Here is an 18314-nt window from a genome sequence, read left to right on the forward strand (position 1 = left end):
CGGTGGCTGGAACCGCGGGGCCATGCAGGCGCCCGTCGAGGAGCGGCTCCCCAGGGCGGGCGGCTCCAGCGGGGCTGAGGCACATCCCGGCGCAAGAGGCAGCACCGGGAATGGCACCCGGCAGCTGCTCGCGGACGTGCGCGCTGCCCATCCCCGCAGGTCGCAACGTCCCAGTTCCCCGCACAATTGCGCGCCTCCGGGGAAGCGGCCGCTCTGCTGAAGCTCTCGTCTGGGTGATGCAACTCGGCGGGGGAAAAGCCTCTTCTGCGCCTCCCTCACCACCCGTGTCCCGGGCAGGACGTGCCGCTCCCAAGGGGCAGGAAACCCGCAGCCGCGTCTGTGCAGCACTAGCCGCGGGGCGGAACCACCAGGAGCCGCTCCGGGTGCACCTGCGTCCGGCCGGAGCATCACGGAGCAACGCACCCCGAGAACGGCGCTCCCCGGGCCCGGGCCCCCCCACCGCCTCCCCGCGCAGCGGCGCCGAGCGCCTCCCGCGGCAGAACCCGGGACCGGCAGCGGGGGAGGCAAAACCCGGCCGGAACGGGACCTGCGGCGGCCCAGAGCGGCCGCGGAGCTGCTCAGTGGCTGAGGGCGCGATTATTGGTCAGCGGCGCTGACAGCGCGGAGTATTGAACCAATCCCCTGTGGGCAACGGGTGATTGGCAGTCACAGTAGCCTATCAGCTTGCACAGCGCGAGCCCGCCTACCTACAGCCAGGGGTGTACACCAGCCAATCGAATAGCGATAGGGTTGATCGCTGTGTTCCTGAGCCTATTGCGTACAACTGCGTCACACGCAGGTCGCCATTATACCGCTGGGTCCGCTGAGGCTCCCACTGCGAGCTCTCCTCTCTCCACCAATGAGAGGCTGTCGCTCCTTGAAGGACGGGAGTGCAGCCCTATCGGCGTGAGCAGCGCCAGGCCCCGCCTCCCGGGGGCGGGCTTCGGGCTGCGCCGCTGAGCGGCGGGCGCGGCCGCGGGAGGGGTCGTGCCGGTGCCATGGCGGAGAGCGACTGGGACACGGTCACGGTGCTGCGCAAGAAGGGGCCTAGCGCGGCCCAGGCCAAGTCCAAGCAGGTCAGCGGGCGGCGGCGGAGCGGCCCCGGCTGAAGCTGAAGCGGGGGCCCGCGTACACCGGCGGCCAGGCCCGGGCGAGCCGGCGGCCGGAGCCAGGCTGCCGCGCAGGGGATGGCTCCGGAGGCGGAGCGCTCACCGCGGCCCCTCTCCTCTCCTCTCCGCAGGCGATCCTGGCGGCCCAGCGGCGCGGGGAGGACGTGGAGACCTCCAAGAAGTGTGGGTATAGCGCGGGTGGCTCCGCAGCGCGGAGGGGGGAGCCCGGCCCGGGTGGGGGCCGGCTCCGCAGCGGGAGCTCAGGCGGTGCCGGAGGCTCCTGCAGCGGGGGACGGATGTAGCACCCCCGGCTGAGCCAGAGCTCATCTTCACTGGATGAGGATGGGGCCGTGCAGCCCCGCGCCCTGCCACGGGCAGTGCTCCCTGCGGCCAGGGCTGAGGTTCTGGTTGTCCGGAGCTGAGCACAGATCTTGGGGGACCTCATGAACTTCAAACTCCCAATTTCTGCAGCTGATCTCTCGTGTTGATGGCGCGTGCCCGGGGGTTTAGCCGCTAGCATTTCTGTGGCATTGCTCTTTAAAACTACCCCGTTTCCTCTGGTGTAAATTCTTAGGTTCTCTCGCCATAGGGATGAGATCAGGGTGGTGGGAAATAGATACTCGTCAAAGGAGGTTTAGTCTTTTATCAAGAGACTGAACATCAGAGACTAATGTGGGAGAAAAGATTCAGACTGCGATGAGGCAAACCAGACAGCATGGTTTGAACCTCAGGCATTCAGCAGAGCCAAGTACAGTTAGAGTTTACTTATAAAAGGCATCAGAAAATTGATTAAAAGCTTACTCTTTGTGCTGCCTTAATACCTGAGGAAACCCTGCTCAAGTTCAGGTGTTACCCCCCACACGTTGTAGCACAAACGTGTGTCTGGATCAAAGCTGAATGATAAATCTCCAAGCCATAGCGAGATCTTGCCTGTCTGAAGTTCAGATGGGAAATGGAGAAAGGGGTGGGCTCTGCGTGGCTGTGTTTAGACACCAGCATTAACAGGATTAAGATAACGTGTTCTCTGATGGGCAGGATCTGTGCTGATGTTGGCACATTGAAATCTTGAAAGCTCCCTGGGATGCTGAGCAGCTGAGAGCTTAGAAAAAGCACCTTGATACCGTTGGGCACAGCACTGAACCTTGTTTTGTTTGTCCTTGGTTTGTTTTGGTTTGGTTTGTTCTTGCTTTGGGTGATAGGGGCAGCAGGCCAGAACAAACAACACTTCATTACAAAGAACACAGCCAAGCTCGATCGGGAGACGGAAGAGCTGCACCATGACAGAGTTCCCCTGGAGGTGGGCAAAGTGATCCAGCAAGGCCGGCAGAGCAAGGGCATGACCCAGAAGGATTTGGCCACCGTGAGTACAGCCCCTGTTCCCAGTCTCCCCACGCAGCTTTAACGGAAGGTGGATGCTCTTCCTGTCTCCTCATGGGCAGCTGCCGGGGAGTGGTGTCATGAGCAGGAAGTTTGGTGAACGTGGCATCTCTGGTGGCTGCTCTCCAGGCAGGGTTATTTACCTGGGGAATGGTTATGGGGTTGTGCAGCCCTTGAACACTGCTTGCAGATGGATTGTTGCTGTGGCTGGTGAGCTGGGACAAGGCTGTTTTGCCCTTCTCCCATCATCTCAGCAGTGACTTGAGGTTTTATTGGTACCATCTGGGCCTGACACAGCATTCGGAAACCCACTGCTGTCTTAAGGAGCAGCACTGTGGAGTGTGCCTGCTCCTCCTGGGAGGTTGCGGGAAGCAGCAGCCTGTCCAGGATGGGTGTCACCATTGCTGTGAGACCCAAATAGGGGAGGGAGGTGATAGTGGTGGTGGAGTGAGCCTAGAAGTAGTGCTTTGTCTTCTGATCCTGGCATAATTCAAGGCTGTTCTGTGTGTGAGCAGTGTGGGGCTGTGCTGAGGGGTTCAGTGTCAAGAGCCAGTGTTTGAGACTCAGCCTGTTCTTGTAGAAAATCAATGAAAAGCCGCAAGTTATCGCTGACTACGAGTCGGGACGAGCCATCCCCAACAACCAGGTCATGGGCAAGATCGAGAGAGCCATCCGTAAGTGGAGAAGGGAAACAAAATACATGACACAGATTCAGTGCCTAAGAGGGGTGCTCTGGTCTAAGTTATTTCCATGTTCCACGTCAGGAGCAGTCACTCGCTGCTGGTTACTGTGGGTGCAGCTTTGTTCTACAAAACCTGGGTCTGCTGCCTGAAACCAGAACTTGGAGCTCTTGTTCTTTGTTCATCTGCATGTGTGGGGTTATTCCCTGGGGGCCCCCCGTTTGCTTTCCCCTGAAAATCAGAGAGATACTGAGACCCATGAAGGCCTGATGGTACTTGGGAAAGTGTCTTGCAGCCAGTAGTGTTGGTGTTGCTCTCTCAGGCCAATTCAGGTATTGTATTCTAGGAAGATAATGCACAAGCAAGAGTTGGAGCTTTCTGAAACTAGTCTGGTGCTTCTAGAATCTGAAGTAGGATTCTCCCTCCCTCTGGGTCCCCCGCACTTGTTCTCTTCCATATAGCAAACATGAGGACATAAAGTTATCGGGTGATTGATGGAGTGCTGATGGTGGTCATCTCCTTTGTCTTGTTCCAGGCCTTAAACTGCGTGGGAAGGATATTGGAAAACCGCTGGAAACTGGCCCCAAAGGGAAATGACAACAAAGCCTCGAAATCAGTTTGTTCAGACTGATCTCGTCTGGCTGGTTGTCCTTAACCACCAGAAGCTCTCTTCATCTTGCCAAGCTGAACAAGAGGGTTTCAGACTTGCTTCGGGGGGGAAATCTGCCGAATCTGTACCTGCTGTAAAAAAGCAACCTTAAAGAAGCAATTCTCCTGATTGTGTTTTTCCTTCCTCCTTTCCAGAGATTGAGGAACTAAACCCCCCCAAATACAGCATCTGATTTGCCAGAACCCATGTGCGTCTTGGTGTTTAGAGCTAATGTTAAGGCACTTGGGGTGGTCTGAAATGCAACCACTTAATTGGAACAATATGGGGGCGGGTGTGATATCTTATATATAAATAATGTGGGAGAGTTGGGGCTTGCCCAGTGTCTGCATTTGAAGTGACGCCTCTGTCACTGCATCGCAATGACATTTCTGTTTGTTCTTTCCAGCCTGTTTTAAAGAGATCTATAATAAAGTTTGATACCCTTCAGTTGCACAGGGCAGTTGCTGCGTGTTTACCAGCTCATAGTAAATTTGGGTTGGGTGTGACTGGAGCTGCAGCACCCTCTTCTTTCTGGAAGTGTAATTAATGGGAATACCTGGAGAGTGTGGGGAGCAGGTGGAGCTGTCACAGCTTCCCCTCCCTGCTGGGGAGGACTGCAGCTCTGGCTCACAGCCCACGGATGAAATCAATTCTGTGGTTTGATCTGGTGCAGAGGTGAGTGGAGTCGAGTTCTGCAGCGTGTGGCAGATGTGGAGATGCTCAGTTGGGCACTGTAGGAGGTCTGAACCCTCCCTACCTCTCCCCTCCCTTCCCCAGCTCCCAGCAGCCCAGGTTGTTGAGAGCTTCTTCCTGTAGGGCACTGCTGGGGCAGGACAGTGATGGTAGGGATGCTGCTTGATGTGCTGTGGCACAACCTAAGTGGGACAGAGCTGAAGGGTGAGGGGATGAACAGGCTTTGGTCACAGACTGGGGAAGCAGCATGCCCCAATCCCCTCTGGACAAGCTCTGGGACTGAGGTGAGCAGGATCCCCAATGGGCTGAACCAGCCTGGGAGCTGTTGTATGTCAGTGGCAGGTCTGGCTGTGAGCTGCTCAGAGCTTGTGCAGGATTAAATACAGTTCTGAAAGCTGGGGCAGGAAGAAAGGAGTCCTGCATGCAGGGGCCTGGGTGAGAGGTGAGCACCCACAAGGAGTGTCAGGGCTGCCCTCGGGTATGCTGTGTGGTGCCCTGGTGTTGCTCCTTGCCCCCCTTGGCCACCCTCCCTAAACTTCCAACACCAGCAGAAGCAGCTCACTGCCCTGGGAGCTCTTGGGTGTGGGAAGGGGCTTGTTCCCCAGGTAGCCCCCCTGAACTGCACAGCCCTGGCCTGGCTGGGGCTGTGCACTTTGTCCTTCTATGGCTCATCTAAGGGTGGCCCCTGCAAGGAGCTCTTGGTGGCAGCACCCACCAAAGCATGGGCACATCACCACGTCTTGGCACAGAAAGTTCCTGTTACAAAAGACAATGTTTTAGAGGTGTGGAGGCAGCAGCAGGTCCCTGCATGGGGCTGGCACCCCGGGGTGGGCGCCCACAGCCAGCACCTGCTGCAGGATGCTGAAAGCTGGAGGCGGCTGCTGGAGTGTGAGGTGCTGTGGGAAGGATGCTCTGCAGTAGGCAACGACTGCTGCTGGCTCATGATTTCAATTGTCATCCCCTTCTTTTGGCATGGGAGCTATAATGACCTTGTCCTGTCGAGAAAGGAGAAGGGAATCAGTTTACAACCAGCTCATTAGAAATGCAAGGACTTCTTCCAGGCTGCAAGAGGAGAACCTGCTTGCCAGCCCCCCCGTGGCCCCAGCAGAGGAACCAACCCCCCCCACCCCAGGGGGTCTCCAAGCCTCTTGTGGGGTCCGTCCTGGGGCTGGTGGCTCTGCTGTGGACTACATGGCACCAAATCAAACTGCAGCTCAAGCTGCTCTCAGGGTCTGAGCTGCTGGCTTGAAGAGGATGAGCCATGCCTGTAGGACCTGCTCCCTGCAGGGCCCGGGCACGAAGCGCAGGCTCAGCTCTTCCTGCAGCAGCTGCCTGGCGGCGGCAGCACCGCTTCTTGCTCAGCCCCGGAGCTCCGGTCACTCCTCTGCCGCGAGCAGATACGGCAGAGCCCTTTGCACCCCCTCCGTGCTGGCTGAGCGCAGGCTCGGGGAGGGGGAGCGGCACCCGGGGAGCTTGTGGCGAGGTTGGGACAAGCGGGAAATCCCCCCCAGCGCTCACGTCTCGGAAGGTGATGTTGTCGAAGCCCTGGGGGGAGCTGCCCTCCGCCGGCGGCGCGCTCGGCAGCCCGCGCCGCTTCACCCAGCACCAGCCCCCGGCAGCCGCCAGCGCCACGATGATGATGGCCAAGAGGACACCGACCACCGCCTCTGCCACAAAGCTGCCGGGGGAGCGCTCTGCAAGGGGAGGAGATGCTGCCGGGAGAGCTGGCTCCTGCCCCAGCCAGAGCGCAGCGCCCCGAGCAGCGCCGGGTGCACCTTCACAGCCGCAGTCATCCCCACACCTTGCCCTGGCAGCTCCGGCCTGGAATGGCAGCTCGCCCCGGCGCTGTAAGCGATGTCATCCAGTGCCACCGTCCCCTCCATCGGCCACCTCCGTGTGGTCACCTCAAAGATGATCTGCGGGAGAAGGTGGAGCCGGGGGGGGCTGCTGCATGGGGAGGGGGCACATACACCCTATACGGCACCCTGCACCCCCCGCAGCACCCTGCACCACATACGACACCCTGCACCCCCTCTGCTACCCTGCACCGCACACAGCACCCTGCACCCCATATGGCACCCTGCACCACACACAGCGCCCTGCACCCCATATGGCACCCTGCACCGCACACAGCACCCTGCACCCCATGATACCCTGCACCGCACACAGCACCCTGCACCCCATATGGCACCCTGCACCCCATATGATACCCTGCACCGCACACAGCACCCTGCACCCCATATGGCACCCTGCACCGCACACAGCACCCTGCACCCCATATGGCACCCTGCACCGCACACAGCACCCTGCACCGCACACAGCACCCTGCACCCCATATGGCACCCTGCGCCGCACACAGCACCCTGCACCGCACACGGCACCCTGCATCCCGGGCGTCCCTCCTCACCTGGAAGGCGCTGGGGCTCCGCACCGGCACCGCACTGCTTTGCCAGCCCCGGCCCCGGTGCCCTGCTGCACTCCACAGCGTGCGCTGCCCCGCCGCGCTCTGCAGCACCACCCGCAGCTCCCCGCAGGCTGCAGCGAAGGGAACAGGGGTCCCTGCATCAATCCACAGCCTCCGAGAGCCGTTGGGCTTCCCACACTGTGGCATCTTCCACTGGGTTGGCAGTAGCCGGTGGGAATGGGCATCCCCACAGGTCGACCAGAGCTGAACCAGAGTGTCCATGGTCATCAAATCATGGAATGTTTTGGGTTGAAGGGACCTTAAAGCTCCTCCAGTTCCAACCCCCTGCCACGGGCAGGGACACCTTCCACTAGAGCAGCTTGCTCCAAGCCCCTGTGTCCAACCTGGCCTTGAACACTGCCACGGATGGGGCAGCCACAGCTTCTCTGGGCACCCTGTGCCAGCGCCTCAGCACCCTCACAGGGAAGAGCTTCTGCCTAAGAGCTCAGCTCAGTCTCCCCTATTTCAGTTTGAACCCATCAGCCCTTGTCCTATCACTACAGTCCCTGATGAAGAGTCCCTCTTCAGCATCCTTGTAGCCCTCTTCAGATACTGCTCTGAGGAAGCTGCTCTGAGGTCTCCACGCAGCTTCTCCTCTCCAGGCTGAACAGCCCCAGTGTTCTCAGACTGGTCCCATGGATGGGACAGTGTTTGCAGTCCCTGGCCAAGCCCCCTGCTCTCATCTGGGCTCATGACATCCTCCCCAGAGGCAGCGGCTCCTGCCTGTGCTTACAGAGGTGCTCTGGGATGTCCATGTGGTACCAGAACCGCAGGCAGGAGTCGGCAGCAGCAGACAGATACTGGCTCTCCAGCAGGGCAGTGGTGCCCCCCGGGCCCAGCACACTGGTGTCGAAGTGCACGTAGTGACCTGGATGGCAGGGACAGAGCACAGGGCGTCCCCCAGTGCTACAGCCTCACCACGTGTCCCCCTCAAAGTGCTCAGGACAATGCCCAGAGGTTTGCACCCCCCAGCCCCACTCCACGCTGTGCTTGGTACTGAAGGGAGCAAAGAGAGGACATGGATGCTCTGGAGCCAGACCCCCTTGACATACTGGGGGGACATTCAGGGGTGACCCCATCCATCCCCAGCTCCTCTTCCTCACTCCAGCCATAGCAGCGTGCCCCAGGAGGAAGTGTGTCTCCTACCATTCCTTGTGCCCAGGGTGTGATCCTGCTCGGGGCCAGGGTACTTGGTGAGGGGGACCCCACTCTTCCAGCCCCAGGCAAAGCTGTGCAGGTGGGGGTTCGTGGGGCTGCTCCAGCCACACATGTCCTGCTCGAAGTCACAGGATGCTGGGAGGGAAGGGGGGACTGTGATGCACCCACTGCATGGAGGGAGACAGCAGCCGGGGGGGGAAACCCAAGACCCATCCCTATGGCTGCGTGCCCCCATGGGTGCCCCATGCCCCTCTCACCTGGCTCTGGGCAGGCTCCGTCCGACACGTGCAGGTCATCCAGCGCGATGTACCCGTGGTCACCCCCAGCTCCCACCGCCTCGAACATCACCTGCAGGTGGGCAGGGGTGTAGGGGGGCAGAGGGCTGCCATGTGTCCCCTGTCCCCCTCCCTGCCGCAGGTGCCCAGTGCCCTGCCCCATCTCACCTGCCAGTCCCCATCTGCCTCCACAGTGGCATGGCCGCGGTGCCAGGTATCTCCTTCTGCACTGCTCACCGCCAGCACCCTCCTCCGCACCCCGCTCTGCTCCACAAACACCCTGAGGGAGCCTGCACCAGGGCACCCACCATGAGGCAGGGTCTGTGTGGGACCCCCCCCATCCTGAGGTGCCCCCAGGGTCCTGGTGCTCACCTGGAGTGCTGGTGCTCAGCTGGTACCAGAAGGCCAGGCACTGGGCAGGCGCCGAGGGCTGATAGGGCTGGGAGGTGAGGGCAGCCGTGTGCCCTGTGGGCAGGGAGTCCCTGCCCGTGCTCACCACCAGGTAATGGCCTGTGGGAGAGAAGCCCCCCAGCTGTGACCCTCCAACTGGCCCCAGGGACCACTGGGGATGGGGATCTCCCCTGGCCTGGGGAGCCCCATCCAGAATCCCAGCATCATTAGGGTCTCTCTATGCAGATCATCCAGTGCAACCCCCTGCCAGGGCAGGGCCACCCAGGCAGGTCACACAGGAACGTGTCCATGGTGGGTTTGGGATGTCTCCAGAGAGGGAGACTCCACAACCCCCCTGGGCAGCCTGTGCCAGGGCTCTGCCACCCTCAAAGGAGAGTTCTTCCTCATGTTGAGGTGACACATGTTGTGTGTTAGTTTATGGTCATCGCTCCTCATCCTGTCACTGGGCACCACTGGAAAGAGTGGCACCATCCTGCTGGCACCCATCTTTGAAATACTGATCTGCATGGATGGGATCCCCTCTCAGTCTGCTCTTCTCCAGACTAAGGAGGCCCAGCTCCCACCGTCTTCTCATCAGAGAGATGCTCCAAACCCCTGATCATCCTTGTTGGTCTCTGCTGGACCCTCTGCAGTAGCTTCTTGTCTGTCTCGTACTGAGGAGCCCACTAATTCCCTCTGCACATCCGGGTCAGGCAGGACACGAGGCAGATAAGCAGGGTAGGAAAGGCACAGGGCAGGCAGAGACAAGGGCAGGCAGGGCGCTCAGAGCAGGAAAGGGAGAGCAGGCAGGGCGCTAAGGGCAGGCAGGGTGCTCAGGGCAGGCGAGGGCAGGCAGGGTGCTCAGGGCAGGCGAGGGCAGGCAGGGTGCTCAAGGGCAGGCAGGGTACTCAGGGCAGGCAGGGTGCTCAGGGCAGGCAGGGTGCTCAGGGCAGGCAGGGTGCTCAGGGCAGGCAGGGTGCTCAGCATAGGCAGGGTGCTCAGGGCAGGCAGGGTGCTCAGCGTAGGCAGGGTGCTCAGGGCAGGCAGGGCGCTCAGGGCAGGCAGGGTGCTCAGGGCAGGCAGGGTGCTCAGCGTAGGCAGGGTGCTCAGGACAGGCAGGGCGCTCAGGGCAGGCAGGGTGCTCAGCGCAGGCAGCAAGGCTCCCCAGGAAGCTGTGGTGCCAGTACCTGCTGCAGTGCCTGTGGTGTGGTCGGCCGGGGGCCCGGCAGTGATGCCGGTGCTGTTGCTCTGCCGCAGCCACCCCTGCTGCCTGCTGCCCACCAGCCCACAGGTGTCTGCCTCGAAAGAGCAGGAGAGCTCGGCCCCGCAGGCTCCCTCCGTCAGGGTCAGGTCATCCAGCGCCATGTCCCCAAGGAACCCATCCCGCAGGGCCTCAAATGCCACCTGCATCGAGACAGCCCCGTCAGATGGACTGACCCCAACACAGCCCCGTCAGATGGACTGACCCCAACACAGCCCCGTCAGATGGACTGACCCCAACACAGCCCCATCAGATGGACTGACCCCAACACAGCCCCGTCAGATGGACTGACCCCAACACAGCCCCGTCAGATGGACTTACCCCAACACAGCCCCGTCAGATGGACTGACCCCAACACAGCCCCGTCAGATGGACTGACCCCAGCACAGCCCCACCAGATGGACTGACCCCAACACAGCCCCATCAGATGGACTGACCCCAACACAGCCCCGTCAGATGGACTGACCCCAACACAGCCCCGTCAGACTTACCCCAACACAGCCCCGTCACTGCCAACACAGCCCCGTCAGATGGACTGACCCCAACACAGCCCCACCAGATGGACTGACCCCAACACAGCCCCATCAGATGGACTGCACCCTACCAGAACCCAGCTGCATGGGGGTGCCCAGTGCTCACCCAGTACCGATGCTGGCCCGTAGCAGGCAGTGTGGCCCGTCCCCGGTGCCAGACACTGCCCTGGGTGCCCCGCTGGGTCCAGAGCACTGTCTCCTCTGCTCCCTCCAGCCGCAGCTTGAGGTTCAGGGTGCCTGTGACAAGGAGAGAATGGAGCAGCCATCCTGAGCCTGCAGGGACCCGGCTGTCCCCGGGGAGGAGGCTGCGTACCGATCTGCGCGCCAGCCAGGCGGTACCAGAAGGACAGGCAGCGTGCGGTGGCAGCGGGCTCCTGCAGGTAGGTGATGAGCTGCGCCCGCTGCCCACGGCTCCACAGCGCAGAGGGGTCCGCGACCAGGAAGTAGCCTGAGTGTCCGGGACAGCCAGGGTGGAGTGGACATGGACACGGGTGCTCAGAGCTGCACCAGCATCACCTGTGCCCTCAACCTGGATTTGGGTGTCCTCAGGCTGCCCCTGGTTGGTCTCACCCCACGGGCACATCCCAGCAACGGGGACAGGAGGCTGTGGATGCCCTGGGCTGCCTGGGGCCCCTGGGAAAGGAGCCAGCCCCTTACCTGAGCCTGTGGTATGATCGGAGCCCTGTCCCTGCCCTGTGCCACGGACCCACTTGAAGTCACTGGACTGATCCTGGTACCAGCCACACATGTCCTTCTCAAAGTTGCAGGACAGCTCTAGCCAGAGAGAGATGAGGGAGCAGGGACAGGGCACCCCAAAAGCAAACAGGTCTTCCCAGTGTCCCCTTCCTTCTGCCTGCCTGCCCCCTCCCCAGATTCACCCCATGCAGGTGTCTAGGAACAGGATGTGTTCAGCCCTACCCCAGAGCTTCTGCACTGTGATGCTGTCCCTAGGTTGAGGGCAGGGTTACAGTACCAGGCAGCCCCCATGGGCTGGGGGTCCCCTCCTGCCTTCAGCTGCCCTCCCTGCCAACTTGCCCATGGCCATACCCGTGGCTGCTGGTGGCACCATGTCAGGGTGGCACTGCACGAATGTCACGTTATCCACGGCAGCGCTTGCCGAGCCCTGCAGATCCACCAGTGCCAGCAGCTCAACCTGGGGGCAGTGTGACAGCGGCAATGAGCCCCGGGTGCCTGGCACTGCCCTGCCGCAGCCGACCGCGCTGGTCCCTGAGCTCCGGGAGCACCTGGAAGGGTCGGCTCCTCTCTCCCAGCAGGACATGGATGTGTCCCTCGGCTGTGCCGCCCTGTCCCTCAGTGTGCCAGGCCACATGGGAGGTGCCAGTGGTGTGATCCGCGACGCTGACAGCGAGGAAGCCTGGCATGAGAGGTGACGCTGAGTCTGTGGGCACCAGCCGCACCCCCACCAGAGCCCCCCATAGCCCCAGCAGCCTGCAGCCCACCGACATGGGACACCATGGCTCCAGGGCTGTGTGATGGGGCAGAGCAGGGCTGAGCAGCAGCCAAGTCAGGAAGGGGCAGGGGGATCTGCCTGGTGCCGCGGGGGCAGGGAGCAGGCACGGTGCAGGCCGGGCACCCCAGGGCAGGCAGGGGGTTACCTTGGGGGCTGCTGTGGATGTGGTAGCTCATCTCTATGGCACAGGCAGGGCCAGAGGGGCCCAGCAGAGGTGTGCGGGCCTTGGCAGCAGCCACCATTTGTCCTTCTCCTGCCTGGACGGCCAGGAAAGCCCCTGGGGATGGAAACACCCTGAGAGGCTGGGACACCCCCGGCAGCACCCACCACGCACCCTGCCCACCATCACCTCCACCCGTGCAGGGTGGGAGCGGGGGGGCCCTGCACCCTGGGGTCCAGAGCTCCATCTCAGTGGAGGAGCAGCCTCACCTGCGAGCGCGGTGCCGGCGGGCTGGGGCTCGGTGACGCTCTGCAGCCCCCAGCGCAGCCGCCCCACGCTGACGTCGTGCCAGCCCCCGGGCCCCGCCTCGAAGGTGGTTGCTCCTGCAAGAGCCCAGGCTCAGCCCCGCACAGCGCCCGCATCGCGCAGTGCCCCGGGGCCGCCGCTCACCGCAGCGCGCCTCGTCCGAGCCGTCGGCGCAGGTCGCCGCGAAGTCGCAGCCCAGCTCCGCCGCGATGCACTCGCCACTGCCACACGCCAGCTCCGCGGCCCCGCACGGACCGGCTCCCCCCAGGCTCGGCAGCGCGGTCGAGGGCTGCTCTGGTGGAGAAACCCCCCGGGATGGGAGCAGCGGTGAGAGCAGCGGCCGCGCCGCCCCGCAGGGCTCCCCATTCCCCACCCCTGCCCTGCTGGACACGGGGCGGGCAGGAGGACTTGGCGCGGGAGAGGGGGTGTCAGAGCCGCAGGACAAGGGCACCAAGCTGTGGGACCTGTGACAAGCGATTGCCACCGCAGACCCCGCCGTCTGTCCCGTAGGGATGGTGCCGTGGGCACAAAGCACTCAGGGACATGGCCTGTGCCAGAGCGGGACGAGAGACCCTCAGGCTCACCTGGCTCCTGCACACAGCCCGGGGACAGGATCAGGTCATCAATAGCCACGGTCCCTGAGCTGCCAGCCACCCCCTCGATCAGCACCTGCAGAGGAGTACCACGCCACCACCGTCACCACGGGGTCTGACACTGCATGGAGGGACTTGGAGATGGCACTGAGTACAGGGTGACAGAGGGGAGCTGTGGGACAGGGGGGACCCCACTCATGTGACTGGCCAGCTGTGCTTCCTCCAAGAATGGGCTCAGTAGGGTGATGCTGAGGCTGAAAGGGCTGGCAGGGCTGTGGTGGGCCTGGGAACATGGTGCTGCCCACGCACATCACCATGGCCTGTGTTTGCCCAGGGGTACTGTTAGGGTGCCATCGGGGTGCCCTCTAGGGCCATCTGGGAGAGGGTTGGGTTGTGTGTGTAGCCATAGGGGACAGCAGACAGGAAGCATGAAGGCATGGGGTAACATGGGAAGGATGCAGACGCCCCCTCCAGTGGGGTGGTCCCTGGGCCGGGGGGGCTGGTAGGGGGTTTGGACATGTGGGCACAAGGACACAAGGGTGGCAAACCAACATCAGAGGCTCAGCTCCGGTGCCCAGTTCCCAGTTCAACCCTGGTCCTATGGGTGTGTACTGGGGGTGTCTGTGCACCCCATCCCACAGGCACCTGCCCACCTTGAAGCTGCCCATCACGTTGAAGTCCACTCTCTCCCGGACCCAGAGGCTGCCCAGGTCCCCTGTCCTCTCCCTCACCAGGTGCTTGGTGAAGTTGGTCACGTAGGAGATGCTGAGGCTGCCGGTGGCTGAGCCATGGAGGTGACAGTATAGCACGAGCTGGGGATAGGGAGGGGATGAGCAAACCTCAACACCCCAGGGTAGGAGCAGCCTACTGCACCTGCAGCGCAGCCAGGGGATACTCTCAAAGGTTGGGCTGGAGGAGCTCGGAGCTGGCAAAAGGCACTAGAGATGCCACCAAACCACCCCCAAATCCTGCTGTCCCTCCAAACAACCCCCAAATCTCTCCATCCATCACAAGGAAAGGGTCAACCGCAGCCCAGCCCCATGTGCTGCGGTGTGGAGTTTCAGGGGTGACTCACAGAGCAGGAGTTGGTGGCCTGGAGAGTGGCACTGCTGAGCCGTGCTGTGCCACCAGCGCTGCCCACGTGGAGGAAAAACCCTGCAGGAGATGCCGGGAAGGGGCTGGTGGCACCATGGGCATGCAAGATGCTCTTTTCCTGGCACAGCCTTAAGCTGGGCCCAGGAATGTGCCAGTGATGCCCCATGGATCCGAGGTGGGGCTCCCCTGGGGTGCTGATGCACAGGTACCTGCCCTGCTGTTACTGCTGTGGTCCCGGCTGGGGAAGCCATGCGCAGTGCCCAGGTTCAGGCTCATGTTCCTCTCCCACACCGACTGCCCGGCCTCTGCCTCCCAACTGCAGAGGTTCTGCTCGAAGGAGCAGAGTTCAAAGGATGCTGTGGGCAGGGAGAGGGAGCAGTGACCCAGGGGTCCCAGCCTTCCCCACAACAGGGGGGTCCCTGCAATGGGCCAGGCTTATGCCACCCTTCCAGAAAGCTCTTGGGGTGCCCTGCACAGCCACAGGGCAGAGCTGGGGTGACCCTGACAGCCCCACCGCCCAGCTTTGCCCCATCAGCGCAGACCCACAGCCCATCTGTGTGGCTGGGGGGGGCGGTGGGCAGGACCCCTCTCTGGGGCCAGCCATGCTCACTGCATTGCGTTGGATCCTCATCCGAGCCATCCCCGCAGTCATCAGTGCCATCGCAGAAGCGGTGCTGTGCCACGCAGGAGCCACGGCTGCAGCGGCTCTCCTCCGCCCCACAGACCTGCTGCCCCAGTTCTGGGGCGGTGGGACACTGTCAGCAGGTGGCTGGACCCACAGGGACCCCTGCACATCCTGGGCTCCCCCATATTCCTCCCTGGGGTTACTTGAGGGACAGACTTTGCTGCCCAGCCCTTGCCCTGGCCTGGACAAGGTAGCCCCGAGACACAGCGGAGCACCCAAACCAAAGGCCAAACCAATTCCCAGCTCACGTCTCATCCCAGCAGATGTGGGACTCACCCTGCAAGCCACAGTTCCTGAAGATGATGTCATCAAGTGCCAGCTCTGCCCCACACATGGGTGGTTGTGTCAGGGAGAAGATGAGCTGCCGATGGGAGGATGGGGATGGCACAAGCAGAGCATCAGCCTGAGCTGCCCAGGTGTCCTCAGCTGCCAGGGCATCACCCGGCTCCGCCAGCCCAGCCCCCAGGGCCGGACACTGCCCTGTCTCACCTGGAACTCCCCCGTTACTCGGCCTGGGTACGCAATCAGCTGGTGCCAGCCCTCGCCTCCATGCCCTGGGCTCTGCCACAGCTCCACCACCTCGTCCCCGTGTGCCATGGCCAGGCGCAGCACCGGCCGCTCTGTCTGGTCGAGCACTGTGGGGATGCCCAGGATGTGGTCGTGGGCATCCTGGGGTACCCCTGGGGACAAACAGCCCTGCCAGCTCTGGGGACCATATCTGGGACCCCTACATCCTGTCAGCTCTGCTTGTGGAGCATAGAGATGAGCAGGAAGGCAAGGACCCATCTCGAGGTGCTGGGGGCTCTGTCCCTGCCATGGGGGCAGATAGCCCCATCCCTCCCCACTGCCCCCATCATAGCTTCCCTGTGCCTGGTGCACTGAGACCTGGCTGTGTCCACCAAGGAGCCCTCACCGTTGCCTGAGATGTGGTACCAGGCCCTGATCTCGCACGTGACGGCTGCTTCCCGCATCACGGGTGACCTGAGCCAGGCAGTGGCTGTGGTCTTTGCCGGGGGGGACACAGTCAACATGAACCACCCTGGGGACGGCAGAGTGCAGAGCAGCGGCTGTAGCCCCATGGGATGGCACCGGAGCTGTGGCTGGCGCTGCTCCTGCCCACCATGGGTCTACTGCAACCCCTGTACCCTACAGGGATGGGTGTCCCGACACCCCTGGCTTCAGGACACCCATGGCCCTGTGGTGCGGTGCTGTGAGTGCCTGGAGCCCGCTCAGCACCCAAGCAGCTCCTGCTTACCCAGGTCGGTGCCCAGGGTGTGATCCGAGTGAGGCCCCGTGCCCCACGCGGCCAGGCTGGCGTGGTTCCGCACCCATCTGTACGCTGAGGTGCTCACATCCTGCCAGCCACAGGCGCTGTCCTCGAAGTCACAGGTAAAGGAGGTGCCCAGCACCGCTGAGCCATGCAGGTACCCTGGGGCATGCAGATGGGGCGTCAGGGCAGCGCTGGGGCCATCTCGGGTCCTGCACCCACCCCATGGACCTGCACCCCCCCCATGGACCTGAATCCACCCCATGGACCTGCACCCACCCCATGGACCTGCACCCCCCCCCATGGACCTGAATCCACCCCATGGACCTGAATCCACCCCATGGACCTGCACCCACCCCATGCACCCTGAATCCACCCTGCGGTCCTGCACCCCCCCCATGGACCTGAATCCACCCCATGGACCTGCACCCACCCCATGGACCTGAATCCACCCCGCGGTCCTGCACCCACCCCATGGACCTGAATCCACCCCATGGACCTGAATCCACCCCACGGACCTGCACCCACCCCATGCACCTGAATCCACCCCGCGGTCCTGCACCCACCCCATGGACCTGAATCCACCCCATGGACCTGAATCCACCCCGCGGTCCTGCACCCACAGCGCCCCCGCTCCATCTCCCGGAGCGGGGCAGGGGCTGGGGGGGCACCCACCGCACTGGTTCTCGTCGGAGCAGTTGCCGCAGTCGCAGATGAAGTTGCAGAGCTCCTCGGCCGCGCTGCCGCAGCTGCGGGCACTGCTGGAGCCGCCGGGGGGCACGAAGCCGGCTGTGGGAGAGACAACGGCACTGCACAGGGCAGACAGAGGCAGCAGCGGTGCCAGCACACGGGCCCTGCAGGGGACACGGGGCTCCCAGCCTGGGACCGTGCTGGGGAACGCTGAGCTCCCAGTGGCTCCATTGGACAGGAACCCACCAGCGCCCCACAGCTCCACATCTGCTCTGCCGTATCCCACTGCCAGCCCTGCTCCCGCACACCCCGGGCGCCGCTGACCCTCCAGCCCGGCATATCCCACCCCATATCCCGGCAAGAACAAGAAATCTGCGCACTTTCTGCGATGCCCAAAGCCACCGGTGATTCCCGGCCCGGCCACTGCCCTGAGAACCCCCGGGCTGCCAGTGGAGCCCAGAGGAGGGTTTTGCTGGGCTGCATCTGTCCCGGCGCCCCGAACAGCGCAACCCCCCAGAGCTGGGGCAGCAGCGATCCCCATGGGAGCCCGGGCTGGGGGGAACGAAGCAGAGCAGCAGCTCCGTAGCCCCTTCCCTCCCACAGCAGCACCCCCGCGGCAGCACAGCTCACCCAGCAGCAGCAGGAGGGTGAGCACCTTCTGCCCCGCCATCTCTGGGCCACGGCGACGGTGAAACAGAGCTGGGAGAGGCATGGGGCTGGTGGGGGAGGCCATGCTGGGAGCCCAGGGCTGGAATCTGCTCCCCTGGACTTCAGCCCCACTGTTATCTGCTTCCCAGCCCCACAGCAGGGTTTATGGCCGGGCTGGGACAGGTCACCCGTGGTCCTGTTGCCCGGCACCACCACAGCATCACAGATGGTGAATGGGCAGCTCTGCATCCAGCCCTAGGAGACCTTATTGAACCATTCTTCTTCAGCCCCCCTTTTTTCCAACCAGGACAAGATGCTGGGTACTGCTCTGACCAGGACGGGGCTGGCTGGCACACACTGGCTCAGAGAGGGAAAAGGCCACTTCTTCCCACCAAGTCACTGATGCTGCCAGCTCAGGGAGAAGCTGGCACCTCTGCCAGGGGCCTGGGGCCATGATGTGCCAGCTGCTGGGCTGTGTCCTGTTCATCCACAGGAAAGAAAAACATGATAGTCTCTGAGCACAAGGAGCAGAGGGAGAACCTCTGGGTGAAAGGCACGGGGTGGTCAGGGATGACAGTTGTGCTAAAGGGTGGGGGGAATGGAGTGCAAGGAGCAACCCCAAGGCAGGAGAGGTATAAATGAGTCATGACACAGCCAGGCAATGGTGAGCTGCAGCAGGCAGGGATACTCAGGACTGGAGGGAGTTAGCCTTAAAAATGTTGAAGCTTTGAATTCAAAACAAAACTCAGGGTCTGAAGGTCTGGGACAGGCTGGGAGGGAAGGCAGGGACAGGCAGGACACATCCCATGG

At 62.6% G+C, this 18314-nt stretch overlaps 2 protein-coding genes across 2 annotated transcripts; one reads left to right on the forward strand and one right to left on the reverse strand.

Annotated features, from left to right (window-relative positions):
* Window positions 1-917: 917 nt before the first annotated feature.
* On the forward strand, window positions 918-4268 carry EDF1 (endothelial differentiation related factor 1). Its single transcript, XM_062615952.1, has 5 exons — window positions 918-1076; window positions 1241-1292; window positions 2309-2469; window positions 3067-3160; window positions 3702-4268. The coding sequence occupies exons 1-5, from the start codon at window positions 999-1001 to the stop codon at window positions 3761-3763; spliced, it is 447 nt and encodes a 148-aa protein (XP_062471936.1). The 5' UTR covers window positions 918-998; the 3' UTR covers window positions 3764-4268.
* A 980-nt stretch (window positions 4269-5248) lies between these two features.
* On the reverse strand, window positions 5249-17684 carry MAMDC4 (MAM domain containing 4). The gene is made up of 29 exons (XM_062615948.1): window positions 17487-17684; window positions 16842-16955; window positions 16155-16328; window positions 15813-15938; window positions 15389-15534; window positions 15176-15260; window positions 14825-14953; window positions 14424-14570; window positions 14195-14274; window positions 13773-13931; window positions 13111-13195; window positions 12671-12820; window positions 12490-12603; window positions 12206-12337; window positions 11834-11964; window positions 11637-11742; window positions 11247-11363; window positions 10903-11037; window positions 10696-10826; window positions 9983-10199; window positions 8778-8915; window positions 8574-8695; window positions 8388-8478; window positions 8119-8265; window positions 7706-7840; window positions 6916-7043; window positions 6310-6424; window positions 6027-6202; window positions 5249-5503 (listed from the first exon to the last, which is right to left on the reverse strand). The coding sequence occupies exons 1-29, from the start codon at window positions 17587-17589 to the stop codon at window positions 5456-5458; spliced, it is 3681 nt and encodes a 1226-aa protein (XP_062471932.1). The 5' UTR covers window positions 17590-17684; the 3' UTR covers window positions 5249-5455.
* Between the last annotated feature and the right edge of the window lie 630 nt (window positions 17685-18314).

The sequence above is a fragment of the Pezoporus occidentalis genome, unplaced genomic scaffold (assembly GCF_034315485.1).
Source record: "Pezoporus occidentalis ecotype Australia unplaced genomic scaffold, CSIRO_AGI_Poc_V1 ctg187, whole genome shotgun sequence".
Taxonomy (NCBI): Eukaryota; Metazoa; Chordata; class Aves; order Psittaciformes; family Psittacidae; genus Pezoporus; species Pezoporus occidentalis.